This window comes from Desmodus rotundus, chromosome 10 (assembly GCF_022682495.2).
Source record: "Desmodus rotundus isolate HL8 chromosome 10, HLdesRot8A.1, whole genome shotgun sequence".
Taxonomy (NCBI): domain Eukaryota; kingdom Metazoa; phylum Chordata; class Mammalia; order Chiroptera; family Phyllostomidae; genus Desmodus; species Desmodus rotundus.
This window is the reverse complement of record NC_071396.1, coordinates 78,718,748-78,738,962: the sequence shown is the minus strand read 5'-3', so window position 1 is coordinate 78,738,962 and position 20,215 is coordinate 78,718,748. Positions and strand designations below refer to the sequence as shown.

General features: G+C 34.1%; 1 protein-coding gene across 3 annotated transcripts in view; it reads left to right on the top strand.

Annotated features, from left to right (window-relative positions):
- The window catches only part of SS18 (SS18 subunit of BAF chromatin remodeling complex), a 65,736-nt gene that overhangs the window by 20,751 nt on the left and 24,770 nt on the right, over positions 1-20,215 (top strand). For all 3 annotated transcript variants that reach the window (XM_053912413.1, XM_024580206.3, XM_024580205.3), the window contains exons 4-6: positions 6,940-7,093; positions 10,259-10,480; positions 19,677-19,844. In XM_053912413.1, coding sequence (XP_053768388.1) covers positions 6,940-7,093; positions 10,259-10,480; positions 19,677-19,844 — 544 coding nt within the window. The remainder of the gene's footprint in view (positions 1-6,939; positions 7,094-10,258; positions 10,481-19,676; positions 19,845-20,215) is intronic.

Genomic DNA, 20,215 nt, shown 5'->3' with positions numbered 1-20,215 from the left:
TTGGAGAATCATCAGGCTGTGAAAACAAGTGGGAAAATTATTAGTTATGAAAGTTTAGCTTGTCAGGTTTTATAGTAGGATTGAAATCTTTATTAGCTATTGGGGAGGAGGTGACAAAAAGACATGATAATTGTTGAGATTATTAAATTGAGGGAATCAGTTGCTAAGGTTGAAAGCCTGAACAATTCAAAGCTACCTACCCATGACAACATCCTGAAATTTCACGTGGGAATGAATGAGGAGTCAAGGAGATCTTTCTCAGCTGTTTCAGATATATATAGAAGTCATTTTTGGGAGATTGATTTAGGACTAGGAAGTAAGGGTCAAGGCTCTTTCATTTGTGTGTATAGATGTCATTTCTTTTTCATCTTTTGGTAGTATTGTATATGTGTCTTCAATTTCAAACAAACTTATTTTTAAGTTTCTTACATCTATGTGTCATTTTAGTGCTTCCTTGTGGGGAACTTTATTAACAATAGTTATGGAGATAACTATTAAACTAAAAATTATATTTAGCAGTTATATTTTTGTATTTTAAAGAATATTGAAGGTAATTTTATTGTCAGAATTTTATAAAAGATTTCATTTATTTATTTTTAGAGGGGAAGGGAAGGAGAAAGAGAGGAAGAGAAACATCAATGTGTGGTTGCATCTAGCGTGCCCCTACTGGGGACTTGGCCTGCAACCCAGGCATGTGCCCTCACTGGGAATCGAACTAGTGACCCTTTGGTTTGCAGGCTGGCATTCAGTCCACTGAGCCATACCAACCATGGCAGAATTATTTTTAATTTTACAGTAAATCACTTAAATTGAGAATTCATTAATTTAGTTACTAAATAGTAAGTATCTACTATGTGACAAGCAATAGCTAGGTACTTTTTGGAACATCATTGAACAAAACAAATACTGCTCCTCTCTTTGGTTTTATATTCTAGCAAGCAAGGCAGGCGTAATAAATAGTTTAATTATAATACATAGCTTGTTTGAAGTCAATAGGAGTTATGGAAAAGGAGAAACATAGAGCAAGGAGAGGTGTATTGGGAATGTCGGAGGTAGGGATGAAATTTGCAACATGAAATAGAGTGATCAGGGCAGATCTTATTGAGAAGGTGACATTTGAGCAAAGAATTGGGGAAGAGTGTTGGAGGCAGAAGAAACAAGTAGTGGGAAGGTCCTGAAGTCCAACTGTGCCTGCTTCTTAAGGAACTTGAAAGTTTTTGTGACTGGAGCAGATTCCCCCTTCTTTTGTGTGGACAGGTCCTGTCTTAAAAGCATTTTTCTTTTTTTCTTAAATCTTGTAAGGACTTTGGTTTTTACTCTGAAATTGGAAACTCTTGGAGGACTTTCAGCAGAAGAGCCAAATACACACCAGCCTCCATGAAGGGCCACAGTTCTTTTTTTTCCCTAAAATTTTAAAATATGTTTATTGATTTGAGAGAGTGAGAGAGAGGAAGGGGGAGAGAGAGAAACATTGATGTGAAAGAGAGACATTGATCGGTTGCCTCCCCTACATATTCTGACTGGGAATTGAACCCCCATCCTTTTGATGTATGGGATGATGCTCCAAGTGACTGAACCATAGCAGCCAGGGATGAGTTGATATATTTTAACCAGTTTATTGTGATTACTACGTGGAGAATTTACTGTAGAAGAGATGGGTTGAATAGGTAGTCCAGTTGGGAGGCTGTTGCAGTAATTAACATGAGAGATATTATGTTGGCTTATGCCAGGGGTGGTGACAGAGGAGGAGGTAATAAAGTGGTTAAATTTAACACTTGCTAAAAAATGCAAAAAACTTGTAACAATTTAACTACACTTATCCTTATTTAGTTTTTATGTTTTATCATATATTTATACTTACACGGATGTTAAAACCATAGAAGTCATTGTGACTTATTTTAAATATCAGTATTAATTTATATTTATCTACATGTTCCTTTCTACTAATTTCTCTAGTTCTCTGCTTCCATTTCGGGTCATTTTCTTTTAGCTAGATGAATTCCCTTTACTTGTAACAAGTTCTCTCAGCTTTTCTTTTTCTGAAACAATTATTTCATATTAATGTTTGGAGGATATTTTCTCAGTGTAAAACTCGGGGTACGTTGGTTTATTTTCTTAATTTTTAAAAAAAGTGTCATGTTATTGTATTCTCTTTTGCTTGTTTACAATAAAAAATTGTTAGTCTTATTGCTGTTTCCCTGGAGATAATGTATATTACTTTCCCTGGCTGCTTTTAAGATTTTCTTTTAGACTTTGGTTTTTAGCACTTCGATGTTTCTAGATGTGGTTTTCTTCATGTCATGCTGAGGTTTGTGGAGCTTCATTTGTTTGCTACAGACTTATGTCTTGTTAGCTTTGGAAAATTCTTTCCAGTATTTTTCATATATGATGGATATTTAATTTTCTCTGCTTTTGTAACTCCAGTTAGATGTGTACTAGACCTTTTCACTGTGTTGTACATGTTTTTACCCTTGTTTGGGGGTACTTTTCTTCTTTATTTTCTCTTGGAGTGTCATATTTTCTATATATTTTTTTCAGTTCACCAATTCTCTTTTTGTTCTTTCTAACTAAACTACTGAGTTCTTAATTTCAGTGATGATGTTTTTTAGTTCTGAAATTTTCCTTTGACTCTTAAGAAGTCTATGACTTTGCTGAAGTTCTCCGTCTGTCTTATGGTTTTTCTTGAACATATCAATCACAGTTATTCTAAACTCTCGCCGATAACTCCAAAATGTGAATGGCCTATGTGTCTCTTTCTATTTTCTATTTCTCTTGGTTGTCCCTTTACTCTCTTTTTAAAATATTGAGATGAAATTCACATAACATGAAATTCACCATTTTAACTTCTTAAAGTGTGCAGTTTAGTGGTTTTTGATATATTCACAGTTCTGTGAAACTATTATCACTATCCAAAATTCCAAAACATTTTTATAACTCCAGACTGGGTTGACAGTCAATCTCAAATTTCCCTTTTGCTCATTCCCCAGCAATGAATCATCAACCTGTTTTTTGTCTCTGGCTTCACCTATTCTGGTCACTTCATATAAATGGAATTATATAATGTAGTCTTTTGAGTCCGACTTCTTTCACTTAGCATAGTGTTTTCAGGGTTTATCAGTGCTGTAGTTTGTGTCAGTACTTCATTCAGTTTTCGTGGTTGAGTAATACTCCCTTGTATGGATGTACAATATATATGCCACGTTTTGTTATTTATCGTCAGTTGATGGACATTTGAGTTTTTCCCTACTTCTTGGTTATTATGAATGCTGCTATGAACATTTGTGTACAAGTTTTGTGTGAATGTGTATCTTCAGTTCTCTTGGATCTATACAAGGAGTAGAATTGCTAGGTCAGAGAGTAACTTTTTGAGGAACTGTGAAATGTTTTCCACAGTGGCTGTTTTTACAGTCCCAACAGCATTTATGAGAGTTTCCTTTTCTCTAAATTCTTGCCAATACTTGTTTCTTCCTGTAGTTTTTAAAATTGTTATAACTATCCTAATTGGTATTGGCCATTTATTCTTGTTTTTTAGAATGCCTTGTAATTTTTAATAGAATGTCGGACATTATAAATGAACAGCTGTAGGGACTCTACTTGCTGTTATTTTCCTCCGAAGAGTTAAGTTTTACTTTGGTAGGTGAAGTACTAGAGGATCACCTTGAATCTTTTGAGGGTTGATTATAAAGTGTTCTAGGGTTGATCTGTTTCAGTTTTGACCTTAATCTGTGCAGAGGCATTTTTTTGAAGTTTGAATAGAGAGCTTGAGTTGCTAGTGAAGGCCCTTCTATTTTGGTGGGACCTAAACTCTAATCTCTGTCTCCCTAGCACTGGGCAGAAACAAAAATTTCTGCTTAGCCTTTTAGCTTCCTAATGGCTTTTTTCTTGAATTTTCCCCCTTTGTGGTTGTTTAGTTTCCAGCACTATGTTGGTCCCAAACTGACGGTCTTCTACATAGTCCAGTAGAACTGCCACTTCCTACTTGGACTCTATTTTTCTGTTAAACAGGAAAGTCAAGGAAAAAGCCAAGGTGATTATAGAGCTGATCTTCTATGCTTTGCTTCTTTCAAGAGTTGTAACCCTTCCTGTTTCTCTCTGCGTGCATTGCTCTTCAGTGTTTTCAAAGTGTTTTTACATTTGTCTAGATAATGTTTATTAGGAGAGATAGTTCCATACTGGCTACTCTTATTATGATGGTAATTGCAAAAACTGATTTTTATAAATTGAATCACAGAAAATGAAAAACTGATACCTATTGAGAGTGAGAATATTAATTTTCAATAGAAAATTTGGACACGAATATAGGAGGAAAGATTTTTATTTCCAAACCAAGGTTGAGGTCAGCTATGTTTGAGGGATGATAAAGGATAATATATTCACCACCTACTTGGGCTGCTTCCAAATCTTGGCGATTGTAAATTAGGCAGCAATAAACATAGGGGTACTTATGTTCTTTTGAATTAGTATTCTGGGTTTCTTCAGATCAGTTCCCAGAAGTGGAATCTCTGGGTCATAAGGCAGTTCCATTTTTAATTTTTTGAGGTATCTCTGTACTGCTTTCCATAGTGGCTGCACCAACAATGCAAAAGGGTTTCCCTTTCTCTACATCCTCACTAGCACTTGTTTAGCTCATTGTGGTTTTAATTTGCATTTCTCTGATTATTAGTGACTTTGAACATCTTTTCATATGTCTGTTGGCCAACTGTATGTCAATGTCTATTCAGGTCCTTTGCCCATTATTTAATTGGATTGGGTTTGTGTGTGTGTGTGTGCGCGCGCGCACGCGCACCCGTGTTGAGTTTCATAAGTTCTTTATAAATTTTGGATATTAACCCCTTATCAGATATATTACTGAATATGTTCTCCCATTCAGTGGGTTGTCTTTTTATTTTGTTGATAGTTTCCTTGCTGTGCAGAACCTTTTTGTTTTGATGTATTCCCAGTTCCTTATTTTTTTCTTTTGTCTCCCTTGCTTGAGATACATCAGAAAAAGTATTGCTATGAGCAATGTCTGAGATTTTACTGCCTATGTTTTTTCTAAGACTTTTATTGTTTTGGGTCTGACATTTAAGTCTTTAATTCTGAATTTCTTCTTTTGTGATGGTCTCATCTCTTTTTTTTTTTTTTGCACCTATCTGTTCAATTTTCCCAACGCCATTTATTGAATAAACTTTCTTTAGTCCATTGTATGTGTTTCTTCCTCTGTTAAATATTAATTGACTCTAAAAGTAGACATTTACACAATGGAATATTACTTGGCTGTAAAAAAGAAGAAACTTGTACCCTTTGCAACACCATAGATGGACCTGGAGAACTTTATGCTAAGTGAAATAAGCTAGTCAGAGAAAGACAAATACATATAATTTCACTCATATGTGGAATCTAATGAACAAACTGAACTAGCAAGCAAAATAGAGACAGACTCATAGATTGATAGCAGGCTGATAGCTCTGGGATGGGGGTTAGAAGGTGGAGGGATAGAGCGAAAAGGGAAAAGGACTCATGGACATGGAAAAGAGTGTGCATGTGATTGCAGGGGAGGGAGGTATAAGGGGGATAAATGGTAATGAAAAAAGCCAGAATAAAAAAATTTTTTTTGAAGGAGAATTTAAAATGAAGATAGGTGAACATTGACTTGATGTTCGGTAATTTTTTTTTGAAAATTGAACAAGATCATTAAGTGTTAAAGACTACAAATTGAAAAAAGAATTTAAGATGAGAATTAAAGAGAAAATATTTAATGATAAAGGAAATTAATATTTGGATTTAGTGGGAAGAAATTTAAAGATTATGAATTTTAAATGAGTGCTATTAGAGTAGTACTTGGTTGTTTTTATAAATATTAGTGATGATTAAAGGGTTGTTGATTTGGGTTGTTGATTTGAGGGTTTACATGTGATAGCTAAAGTGCAGTGTATCTCTATTAACCATGCCAGAGTGGTTTGTGTTCACAGTATCTGGATGGTACACACAAAGTCACTAACTGGCCGCCTAAAACTGGGGGAGAAATAAAATAACCGAAGTTATAGGAATAGACATTATATTTAGAGCATAAAGAAGTAGAGAAAGAAGGCAGAAATAAATTTGTAAAGAATAATACTGTACTGTCCCCCTGCAGGCATAAAAATTGGGGTTTAGGAAGAAACTAACCATTTACTTTCTCCGTCAAATTATCCCCGAGAAGGGAACCAGGTGTTGCAGACCACCTTGTATCTGTGTTTTTCCTCTCGCCCTTTTCTGAACTCTCAAGGTTAGTCAGTGATTTTCTTCACACTTTCATTAGGAAATTTGCCAAAGGCATCCGTTTGAGGCAGCTGTCTCCGTACCCTTGGAGGCCATCAGTAATGTTTCCTGTCTATGGGAGCAGTCGGCACAAAAATGCTGGGCTGAACTGAGTCTTGGTGACTTAAAACATTCCCCCGTCAAAACTACTCCGTCCCTACCTTCAAACAGCATAGAGCGTATTAGATTTTGGGACTTTTAGTTCTTTAATAATTTTTTTACAGTATTTTTTTCAGGTAAAATCCATCATTAATAGCAAATACACCCAAATATAATAATAGTGAAAGGAGACAATTTTTAAACCTAATTTAAATGACAGCAATAATGGACACATTAGAAATCCTTCTATGTAAATAAGTGAAAATTCTTTTTGTACAAAATGTTAAAGTTTTTATTTTCATCATTGAGATTTTATAAACTAAAATATACTTTTATTGTGTTGTTTTTGTCTAAGGTGGTCAGTTGATATATTCATGCTAACAATATTATGAACTTTTGGGGGCATATAAAAAATATGGCGTTAATAAGTCCATGATTAAAATGCATTAAAATAAATTTTGTTTCTATTTAATTTAATCATATAGGCAACTGTTACACCATATGCATCTTTAATATATTGTATAACTGCTTCTGTTATTTTACTAAACTGTCTCCTTTCAGCCACCCACACAGAATATGCCTATGGGTCCTGGAGGGATGAATCAGAGCGGCCCTCCCCCACCTCCACGCTCCCACAGCATGCCTTCAGATGGAATGGTAGGTGGGGGTCCTCCTGCACCACACATGCAGAACCAGATGAACGGCCAGATGCCTGGTAAGTTTTTCTCCTCTAAGACATTAACACCAGAGTTGCTTAGCAACTGAAACGACATGGGGGCTCAAGGGATACTAGATTGTTGATGACAAAACTGCTTTGAATGCCCCCGAGTACAAGCTCTCTTAGAGTTTGTTAGCTACAGAGCTACGTGACCTGTATTCAGTGTTTATCAGGCTGCCCTTGGGCTTTGATGTAGCTGACACACAGCATTCCTCTGATGAACAGAACCAGCTAAATTTAGTCTGTCTGAAACTATGCAATACAGCTGGTTTTAGAAGCTTTTTGGAAAAAAAGAAGGCATTGTGCCCTGGCTTAAGAATTAAAATCTCTTTGTAAAAAGATATTATAACATTTCCCTGAGTTTTGTATTAAAAATTTATTGGACTCAGAAGCAGTAGTCCTGGAAAAACACATAGGGAAAAGAAACAAAACAATCTTTAAAGTGTATGTTAGTGTTTTCTCAATGATACTATTAAAGCTGGTTATAGATTTGTGTTTATAACAATATAAATATGGAAATTGATATTAAAGCAAAATTTAAAATTGAAAAATACTGTCAGGTTTCTTACATAATGAGCCGTTTTCTTTACTGTTTATCCATTTTAAGTTTAGAGCCACCTAGGATCTATTTCAGGCTGTTGGAGGCTTATTTAGTTGCCTTTGCTAGTTTCAATTTTTAATCTGAAAAGTATCTTTAAGCTATTTTGTTTTTGTAACAGACACAGCCCATACTCATAATTTTTGTTGGGATGTTTTCTACATTTAATAAGAGAATATTCACTTTCTAATGACAAAGATTATTCTCATTAATAAAAAAGAAAAGTATTATACAAATAGTAGTAATGAAAATATATTAAAATAACAGAACAATTTATTTTTTAAATTAATAATTAGCATCCTTAGGAGAGTGTCCTCTTAGCTGATTGTGTCAGTTTATAGCATCAGTGACCATGGGTGATGGGTGTAGACAATGAAGTAAAAAGAGAGCACAGAGCTAAGGAAGACAGGCAGCCTCATTTATAGAAGATTGGCGTGTGACTGATCAGGTAGACGGGAGATGGGGTTTCCGTGGCTGTCTTCTCCCTTGCTAGAGCTTGCCTCAATCAATGGCTCACGTGGCACACAGTGATAGGGAGTTAGGAATAAAGACATAATTACTTGTTAGGTTGTAAGTCAGGAGGAATATTTTTGCTGAATCAACATTTGGCTCATTAAGACAGTGTTTTTAAGACTGGAAAGATAGTGCAAATACAGGGTAACAAGTGAGAAGTTTTGTGATTTGTTTTGTATTTATGATGGTACCTTTAATTAGGATTTTGACTTAACCTCTCCATGTAACTCAAGCCTAAGGTTGAAGGGCCAGTTGAGCAGCAATATAGTGATGGTTAACATGACATTTTGGTTTGTGTAAGGCCATCTGGAGTGGTCGTAATTTTTATAAGCCAGAGATTTTCAACTAGGTATGACCTAGGTGGTCCAGAATACTGTGGAGCTTCCAAAACAATTTGTAGAGAGGTAGGAGAAGTTGGAAGTCCACTCACTTATATTTTCTTTATTTAATAAGTTCTATTTAGTATTTACCCAACTTTAATGCACATTTACATCTAGGCTTTTTACTATTTTAGTTTTGTTTTTAATATTTTACAACCTAAGTTGCAGAGCTATTTATATGCTGTTGTTCTTGGTCAAATAACCTTTCAGTGTCAGGCTCCTTTTCAAAAAAGGTTAACTGAGTTTTAAAAGACTGGACAGCACATGCCTGTGGTACCGAAATCAAAAGGTACCAAAAGCGATATAGTCTTTGCCTCTCCAGACACTTTGTTCCAGAGTCAGTGGTGTCTAGTTGTCCTTCAAGAGATATTCTCTGCACCCTTGACTGGTGTGGCTCAGTGAGTAGTTGGGCATCATCTCGCAAACTGAAGAGTTGCTGGTTTGAGTCCCCGTTGGGGCGCATGCCAGGGTTTCAAGCCAGGTCCCAGATTGGGGGCCTGCAAGAGACAACTGATTGATGTTTCTTCCCCACATTTATGTTTCTCTCTCCTTCTCTTTCTCCCTCCCTCCCCCACTCTCTAAAAATAAATAAAATCTTTTAAAAAAATTGTTAAAAGAGATTCTCTGTGTATAAGACATATGCATATATATTTTTTCTTATTCTTTTTAAAAAAGTAATAGTATATAGCATTCATTAGGTAGTATTAATATATCATTTTTTCCCCTCTTAAAGGTGTATCTTAGAGACTGTGAGTACATAAAGATATACTTTGGAGACCACTCAGTATATAAACAGTTGCCTCATTCTTTTTGGTGACTGCATTGCATTCTTTTTTATGGATGCTTCTAATTTACTTGAGCAGTTCCCTTCTGATAGAAATATAGGTTATTCTAGTCATGGTATTAAAAATTATGCTGCTGAGAATATGTCTGTAAAATAAAAACAAACAAGTACGTAAGACACATACTATTTTGTATGTGTATACAGGTACACACACAAAAGTTTTATATTTTTATATTTATATTTTAATATTTTCATATTTTGAAAATTTTTCCCCTGAAATTCTTTTATGGTTTCTTTTCTTTTTCTCTCTTCTCCCCACCCCCTTCTTTTTTAATGCTTAATTTTTTAGTCATCTGGAATTAGTCTTCATGGAAGTAATGTGGAAAGGGTCCAACTTGTTTTTTTTCCACATGGCTATTCAATTGTCAGAACACCATGTATTAAATTATCATTCTTTTGCCCACTGATGCCACCACTGTAATTGTTTACTAACTTATCCATTCGGGTTGGTTTTTAGACTCTGCTCTGGGTTCGTTGATCTGTTCGTTTATTTATGTGCTAATACTTCACACCTCTAATTACACCAGCTTTATGTTTTGCTCTCTTACAAACTAGTCCTCCCTCATTGCTATTATTTTTCAGAGTGTTCCTGGCTTTTCAGAAGCATTAATTTCTTAATCTGTAAAATGGGAATAGTAACATTCACCTCATAGTATTTGCTATCATTCATGTAAAGCATTTTCTTTGTTTACTATTGATGAAATACTGAAGTTGTTGTTTGTTATTATTATTATTATAAGTAAAAAAATAAAAAATCTTTTAAGGTACTTTTGTACAGACTGTCTGTTTAACTTTCGTATTTTGGTTCTGATCATTTTTCTTCCAAGGGCCTAACCATATGCCTATGCAGGGACCTGGACCCAATCAACTCAATATGACAAACAATTCCATGAACATGCCTTCGAGTAGCCATGGATCCATGGGAGGGTACAACCATTCCGTGCCATCATCACAGAGCATGCCAGTACAGAATCAGATGACAATGAGTCAAGGCCAACCCATGGGAAACTATGGTCCCAGACCAAATATGAATATGCAGCCAAACCAAGGTAAATAAACTTTGTTATTCTGGACTAGAATGCTACATCAGCTTTTGAAAATAAAAAATTTTTCAAGTTGTTAGCTGATGCATAAACGTGTAAGTTTGAAGTGAGTACAATTGTATATACAAAAAAAGGAATGTTGAGAAATCTTAAGGAACCAGCTTAAAATACTCTTTTTTTTTTTTTTTACATTTAAAAATTAAATTGCTTAGGTTAGCTTTTTTAGCTTATTTATTTTTATGTCTTTTGGACAGTTTATTTGAGGTTCTGTATTAATTTGGATTTTTTTGACATAAACTAATCAATGAATAACCAAATATTTGCTTTAGAGCTAGAAAATTGAGAAAATATAATTTTATTGTTGCAAGTACACCCCTTAAAAATATTTACTCTGTGGTTCATTTATTGAGATATTATTAGCTGTTCTTTGAGTTAATGACAAATTTGGAATCTTTTGGCTATCTGCATATTCTTTAACATATCTCTGTCAAGAGATACTGAACAGTATTAAAGCTAATTACCATTTTTAATAATAGGGTTTATCAGTCAAGAAAAAATTTGTGGAATTTCTTATATTAAACCCCTGTCAAGTGACAAAAAATGGAATAAGACTAATTCTGAGAATTTTGTTTTAAAAAGGAACAATTAAATGATAATTATTATTAATTATTTAAGTGGCATATTTGGGAATTTAACTGGTGATATGGTAGTAGTTTTCTAAACAGAACATTGCAGGTCAAAGTCTACTAGATTTATTGTGGTAGTTTTTGAAGTGATATTTTTACCTTCTCTTCCTTCTCTTTCAGCTTTGAAAATGAAATGGAGGGAAAAGTAACTAGTTTGAAAATCTTGTCATTGTAATTTAGAAATCTGGTTGAAATTAATACAGGGGACAGATATACGTTAATATATCATATTGACTCTTTAAGAAAGTAAAGAGAAATATTCTGCTAATTTATAGTACTAGTTGCAAAATAAGTCATATTGTGTACCAGTAAACTCATCTCTCTTCACTGTTAAGTAGGTAAATCACTGTGATATTGCTAGTATTGCAGGTTTCTGTTTGTTAGAGTTTTAGGGATACACAGCTACATTGTAGTGCATTTATACGTATGATAAGTATTGCCATCTTGAATGAGTTTTTCAAGGTTGTAATTTTTTCTTGAATATTTTTTGGTTATAAACATTGTACTTAAAAATCCGGAAAATGCAGAAGAGCATAGAGCATATAATTTAAAAAAATCATCTATAATCTTGCTCTGTAAGTTTTAAATTACTCCGTAGACAAGGTACAGTACATTTATGTAAGGTTATATAGCCTGTACTTAGACATGTTGCAGTAGCAGTTTGAGTACTTGTTAATTACATAATTATTTGTAAATTTATGTTTAATTATTTTTCACTAGACTCTACATTTTATGACGTCGGGAACTGTGTCTTGGTTTTTCCATCACTACTTTATCCTATTTGTTGACAGCTAGATGAGCTAGATTTCCTTTTTATAACAAATTAGAAAACTAGCATCCTTCTCTGTGGTATTGCCATCAACTGTCATTCTAGGAATGAACCAAAAAAAGAAATGTCAGATACAACAAACGATGATTGTCACTTACACCAAAACTTTTTGGGTTTGGCAGTCAAAATTCAGATGTGTTTCTGTCCAACAGAATATAAATTCAGTATTATTACAATTTGTTTTTTAAAACTTTTTATTTGAAAATAATTATAGGTTTACAGGAGTTGTAAAGGTAATAGATCCTGTGTGTCCTCCTGGCAACCATCTCTAATTCCCAGCAACCACTGTTACTTTTCTTTCCATTTCTATAACTTTGTCCTTGTTGGAATGTTACATAAATGGAATCATGCACTATGTAAGTTTGTCAGATTGGCTTTTTACTCAGCATAATTAATATTCAAATTGTTGCATGTATCAGTGGTTCATTCCTTTTTATTGCTAAGTAGTGTTACATAGTATGGTTGTACCGCAATTTGTTTAATCATTCACACATTGAGAAACATTTTGGTTGTTTCTGTTTTAGGCTTTTACAAATAAAGGTGCTATGAACATTTGTGAACACATTCATGTTTTTGTTTGGATATAAGTATTCATTTCTCTAGGCTAAATACCCAGGAGTGCAATAGCTGGGTCATACGATAAGTGTATGTTTAGGTTTTTTTTGTTTTTTTTTTTTAGAAACCTCCAAACTGATTATCAAAGTGGCTGTACCATTTTACAGTCTTACTAGCAGTGTATGAAAGATCTGTTTTCTACAAATCCTTGTCAGCATTTGGTATTGTCAATATTTTTTTTTTTGGTAGCTGTTCTAAAAATGTATAGTGATAATCTCCTTGTGGTCTTAATTTGCATTTCCCTAATGGTTACTGGCTTGGACATCTTTTCATGTACTTATTTGCCATATGTGTCCTCTTCAATGAAATGTCTCTTCATGTCTTTTGCCCTCTTTCTAGTTGGGTTGTTTGTTTTTCAGTGTTGAGTTTTGAGAAGTCTTTATATAGTATTCTAGGATTAATTTAAAATCTTCTCCCAATATTTTATGTGAAATTTCAAACTCAGAAAAGTTGAAGGAATTGTACCTGCATAGTTGCCACCTGTACTCTACAGTTAATATTTTACTAAATTTGTTTATCATCTGTTAATTTACTCATCCATCAATGAATTTTATTTTCCCAAATGCATTTCAGAGTAATTTGCAGATATCTGTACACTTTACCTATAACACTTTAGCTGCATGTTATTAGAAGTCAACATTTTAAATTTTAGAAAAAGTTTAGATAACATTTACATAGAGTGAAATGCACAAGTATTAAGTGTATCATTCAGTGAGTTTTGGCATATTTGTAACATAAACTGTTTTGGATTCATTTTTTAGCTAACATCCTACCCTAAGTGCTCTGTGGGAGGCAGTCCTACTCCAACATTAAACAAATTATATAAACTGTAGTCTGTAGCTTCTTTTATGGTAAAAGGGGTTGACCGGTTATTCTTTCCCTTAGAACTCTCTCTCAATGTGTGGATCTAGGACTACCTGGATCACCAGGAGTACTTGTTAAAAGAAGATTTGTCTGCCCCACCCTGTACTTGCTAAACCAGTGTCTCTAGGGCTAAATTTTACAAATTACATTTAACAAACATTTGATGTCATGCTTATTTATAGCCTATTCTCTCAGAATTTTTCTGGGCTGCATAATATCTCCTGTGTTAGATGGTTCATCACTTTTCAGCTCTTGTGCCAAGTGACACAAAACTATGCTCTAATGTCATCCAACTCCATGGCTTGCTACTTGGGCAAGATAGGGTCTTTACTTTCACAGCAGATTGTCACTTGTGCCACATAGGTCTAGAGCTTTTGGAGTTCTTTTTTGAATTAATATTATATAGTGTAGCTGAAACTATAAAAGAGATTGTCTTAGCCTTAAGCATCTGTGTAATCTTATTTTGCTGGATTTGTTAAGCCATAACATATTCCTTTTCCATTTTTTTAGTCACCAGAAAGCTAAATACATCATTTAAATCCTAGATTATTTGTAGAGATGCCTATGATGTACAATTATGTCCTTGAGATACAGGATTTCTTAACTTGACACTATTGCCATTTTGAACTGAATAATTATTTTGGGGGCTTGTGCTGTGTATTGAGATGTTTAGCAATATTTCTGTCCTGTATCCACTAGGTGGCAGCAGCACCCCCATGCCAGCTATGACAACCAAAATCTCTGCAATCTGGTAAATGTCCCTTCTGGGGCAAAATCTTGCCCACAGTTGTAACAGCTTTAAGAAGTGGTTAATGTAAGGAACTACAGATAAGGATGGTTTGTTATTAAAGAAACTAATGAAAATAACAAAAATTGTTGATACTCTTAGGTTTTAGTACTTTTTAATATGTTCATGAGAATTTTTCTAAAACGTTCATGTTATAAAAAATTTATGTAAGTGAACTGCTACCTGTTTTACTGTCTAAAATCTATCATGGTGCTACCCCTCACTGTTGTGTTTCAGTTGGTTGGGCATCATCTCGCAAAGTGAAAAGTCGTTGGTTTGATTCCTAGTCAGGGCACATGCCTGGGATGTGGGCCTGGTCCCTGGGTGGGGTGTGTATGAGAGGCAATCAATTGATGTTTCTCTAACACATCAGTGTTTTCTCCCCCTTTTTTTATCCCTCCATTCCCCTCTCTCTAAAAATAAATAAAATATTAAAAAATTAAAATAAATAAAATAAAATCTATCATGGTTCTAACTTTTCATTGATTGCCTAGAAACTTAAATTTGTACTAGTTGCAATGACTTTTATTGAGCTTTTAGGGTTTTCTTAGTTGCTTGGCTCTTGTTCTTTTATCCTTGCTATTGTATTTATAAATTTTTTATTATAACTATTTAAAACTTTTGATGAGCACAGATGTATGTTTTTAAGTAAAGAATCCTGTTATTTTAAATGGCTGTTTAATAGGTAGTGGGCTAGCTAATAGTTTGTTAGAATACAGGGATTTTTTTTCTTGCAAAAAATAAAAGTCCTTATTTAATAACTTCAAGTGAGAGCTGTACATGTTACTTTGAGGTTAAATTTTAAAAAAGGTTTTTTTAAAAAGATTTAATTTATTTTTTAGAGAGAAGGCAAGGAAAGGAGAAAGGAGGGGAGAGAAACATCAATGTGCGAGAGACATGTGGACTGGTGCCTCTCACATGCCCCTACCTGGGGAACCTGGCCCACAACCCAGGCGTGTGCCCTGCCTGGGAATCAAAGTAGTGACCTTTTGGTTCATAGGCCAGCGTGAAACAACCGGTATTAAAATGTGATCAGTATGTAATGAAATATGAATGAGAAAACAGACTTGGGGAGGGTGTTGTCTATGAAATTTCATAGTCTAATTCTCATAACATAGATACAGGTGGGATGAAGAAACTTCTTGTATTTTAGCATTAGGGTGATGATGTTATATAGAACTGTTTTCCTGAGAGATACTACGTGGGAGAAGTATGATTTGAAAGGAGGTACATGTAGTGGTTAAGAGCATGGCTTTAGAGTTCTTACCATTTAACTAGTTATGCAACTTTAGGTAAGATTCTTAATGCTTGTAGTGTTAAATTTTCTTACCTGTAAAGTGAACTTGGTCAATAATTTGACTTGTTTCATAGGTTTTGTGGTGGATGAATAATAAACATAAAGCTCTTAGCTTAGTTAGCCAGGCCCATAAGACGTGCTCATTAACCCCTAGCTGTCATTTTTAAATTTTACTTAAAATAATTTATAGATTAATGACATGATGTATTAGAGTTACGATGTATAGGTTTGTATCTGAAGATGTGAACATAAATGACTATATGTAGATTTTTTAAAAATTACATAATTCTGAATTATTCACATATTAATGAAAACAATGCTATCTCTGTAGTTAAGTTTTAAAAATTTGACCAGTAACTTGAAATACAACTAAATACTAACTTTCATTAGAGCACAGAATTCTAGTTATATAAAATATGGTGATTTGGGATTATTTTACATGTGTTTAAGATACAGGATGTTTCCATAGAACATCTGTTACAGTATAGAACTCAAAATGGAAAGAAATAATGTTGGTGATGAATGTTTGTTAGATATCCTTTTAAAACACTTTTTCAAGAACATTGTAGGTAATTAAGATAGTAGTAGTATCTTTGTGTATGTAATATCACACTTTGTGGTGTGCCTTAGCATCAAAATGATTTCTGTACAAGATGAAGAAAACCTTTAAACATAAATAACATTATGTTTATTAATAACATCACATTAGTGTGATGTTATTGTTTGTAGAAAATGGTTTTAATAGTCTTACTTTATAATCTTACTTCGCTCTGTAGTGCAGGTTTTTAGAACTTATTTGGGGGTAACCTTATAGGACTTAACTCTTATTTTTATTAGTATTATAAGGAATAATATTCACACATTTGCCAGTGCAGCATATTTCCTTATCATAGGAAAATAATATGCTTCCTTAACAATCAGAATTGAAGTCATATTTTTTTCATAGATAGGGCTTGAAGGAAAAACATAAAAAACTTTATTTACAATACCCCAAATTTATAAAGAACTTATATAACTCAACACCAGAAAAAACAAACAGTCCAATTAAAAGTGGGCAAAGGACCTGAATAGACATTTCTTCAAATAGGACATACTGATGGCTAACAGAAATGAAAAGATGGTCAACGTCACTAATCTTTAGAAAAATGCACATTAAAACCACAATGAGGTATCATCTCACACCTGTCAGAATGGCTGTCATCAATAGGTCAATAAACAACAAGGGAGGATATGGAGAAAAGGGGACCTTCATGCACTGTTGGTGGGAATGCAGATTGGTGCATCACTGTGGAAAGCAGTATGGCGTTACCTCAAAAAATTAAAAATGGAACTTCCTTATGACCCAATGATTCCACTTCGGGGAATTTATCTGAAGAAACCTGAAAAAATAATTCAGAAAAATATATGCATCCTATGTTCATTACAACTTTATTTTACAACAGCCAAGATTTGAAAGCAGCTTGGTACCCATCAGTAGATGAGTGGTTAAAAAAGCTGTGATATATTTACACAACAGAATGCTACTCACCTGTGAAAAAGGTTTATCTTACCTTTTGCAACAGCATGGATGGAACTGGAGAGCATTATGCTAAGTGAAATAAGCCAGTCAGAGAAAGTACCATATGATTTCATTTATAGGTGGAATCTAAGGAACAAAATAAACTAATAAACAAAATAGAAATAGACTCTTAGAGAACAAACTGACAGCTGTCAGAAGGAAGGTGTTTCGGGGGCTGGGTGAAATAGGTGAACGGATTAGGCAAATTAACCCCAAAACTCATTGAGAGACAACAGTAGGGTGATTATCAGAAGGAAAGGGGTAAATGGTGATGGAAGGAGACTTCACTTGGGGTGGTAAACACACAATGCAGTATACAGGTCATGTATTATAGAATTGAACACCCTAAGCCTATGTAATTTTATTAACCAGTGTTACCTCAGTAAATTCAATTAAAAAAAAAAAACATGGAAAACATGTTTTAGTACTGCTATCCTCCTCCATTTTGTTTGGTTTTAGACTTGATGCTGAATGATGTCAAGGATCCTCAGAGGGAGGGAAGTGAAGGAGAATAAAAGAAGGGCTGTGATTGAGCTCTGGCATTGGAACTGCTGATAGTCCCAGAGATAAAGCCCAGGTGGCATGGTCTTCCTATCTAGGGCTTAAGCTAGAAATACTTTTCTCTTTTAGAGCAAAGCTTAGAATTTTGTTGTCATTGTATCCTTTTGGATTTTCCCTCAGCTATTATGTTTTTGCTTCCTTCTTCCCTTATTTTCAATTTTGATTTTAATGCATATTAAATGCTTTAGTTTTATAGTTAATTTTGTTAAGACAAGAGGTCTTTAATCAGAGTTGGAGATGAAAGAAAGACAAAGCACAACTTTCGTTTACTGAAAACGCATTACACAAATGCCCAATCATGTTGCCTATTAAATTATGAATGTTAGTGTTCAGTACTTTTATTATATTCAAAATATATTATTCACATTGTAACTTTAATTAAATTAGTGTTTGGAACTTGTTGCATAATTTGCCTCTGAACTACTAAATTTGTTATATTTAGTGAAGAATCAGTGAAGAATACTGGAATAAATATATGCTTTGAAATCACAAACAAGTTTTGTCTGACTCCCATTTGATACCTGTAAGCTACATAATCTTGATCTTTGGACTCCTGGGCTAAAAGTTGAAAATTATCATCATTACCTGTAGTAGTTGTTAATGGTGTACATGAAATGAATGTTGAAAGCATGTCTGGCGGTGTTAAGTGCATTCAGTGTTAGGTTATCTTATCTTCCCTTCCACTCTCCAGTGTACCACATAATATTTACTATTAAGAGTTTATTTCCTTGTTGAAAGAAAAACCCCATAATAACCTTTGAAAGGCTTATATTCATGGTAAAATTAGAAGGAAAAAGGAATGTGAAAAGTAGTAGAAAAACAAAAGAAAGCAAATAGGAAAGAGTTAGCTCTGATAAAGTACTTCTTTAGAGAATACAGTTCTTCAAATGGAACACAGTTGAATTATTTCTGCTTACATTGTTGCTGCTACTGTAGGTCAGGTATATGTTTTGTTTTGAATTTTTATTTAAAAAATTAAAATGAACTTTTGGCTCATGTGGGTAATTTTGACTGTAAAATTCTTCTAGGCTCTCAAGACCTTCGCCTTCCTAAATTGTCCCCTTTTACTACAGAGGAGCATGTAGCTATTTAAGCACTGTAATCTGGGGGATAACTCGTGCATACTTCTGAGACAGTAGTGGTTATAGCGGTAGAATGATGTACTCCCCATGCCATAACTTGGCCCAGTGAATATGTGAGAACTGTGTACATTGTTAGAAGGTACACAGAACTTTGTGTTATTTCATGTGATATATTTTTACTGTTGGCCAGTGGGGCACTGTAGTGGTGGTACTTTGGCTACTTCAGTATTGCTCACTTTTGGAAACTGCGTAGTTCTGACTTCTGAGTCTGTAGCTTATTGCAGTTGTCTGCCTAGGTGTTTTAGATTGTGTACATGTTAGAACTTACTAAGGCTCACTGCAGCCCTTTGATTACAAAAAGACTGTTGTAGTTTATAACTTCTATAGTTGGAAAAGGGAATGTTTGCATAGTTTCCCTATCTACCATTATGTAATGAGTGGCACTGAAAAAGGGCAAAAAATGGATATTCAGAAATTAGGAGTGCTTTTTCTTGGTTTGACTACTGATTTGCTGTGTGATTTTGTGAAGTTTACTTTGTTTTGGTGTATTTTTCTTGCATAGCATAAGGGTTCTATCTTTTCTAGAAGGGTTACATTCATAGTTATTATATAGTACAGAGTAAAAAATACACTCAGGATGTTCATATATTGTATCTACTTTATTTTTTAAAAAAATTACTAGACTATTCCTCCAGTCAGTTTCAAATCAGCTACCATGGATTGGTTGTTTTCCCTTGTTTGCATATTATTTTAGACATATGGACTTTAATTCAAAGATTTGCTTTTATTGAAGTCAATTTTTATTATAATAAATAATATATTTGGGGGTTAGGTGATAATACAAGATTTTTGTATTTCTCTTAAGATGTTAACATTCTGTGTAAAAAACTAAATCACGTGCATAATGTTTTGTCTCTTTTCAGGTCCAATGATGCATCAGCAGCCTCCTTCTCAACAGTACAATATGCCACAGGGAGGTGGGCAGCATTACCAAGGCCAGCAGCCACCAATGGGCATGATGGGTCAAGTTAACCAAGGCAATCATATGATGGGTCAGAGACAGATTCCTCCTTATAGACCACCTCAACAGGGTAAAGTTCCATTTGGAAAATTTCCTGCTGAATATGAATGACAGTAGTGGGAAGGCTTTCCATTTTATATATTTTCTTTTCCTGAACAGTAGTGGACATAGTAGGTACAAAGGGTCACAAATTGGGTAGGGACTTCTTGGTATTCAGCTTTCTTTTTTTCTTTTTCTGAGAAAAGGTTACACCATAAAATTTTATAGCAGCAGCTAATTTATAGCAGAAAGTACTGCTTTATTTTTGAGAAGGTACTAAATAGATGGTCAGAAACAAACCTGAATTTATTTCAAACTGCTCTAATATCAAAATAAAAAGGAAATTATTCTACTAGTTTTACCCTCTTTTTAAGGAGTTAGTGTTTTGTTTTGTTTTTGAGT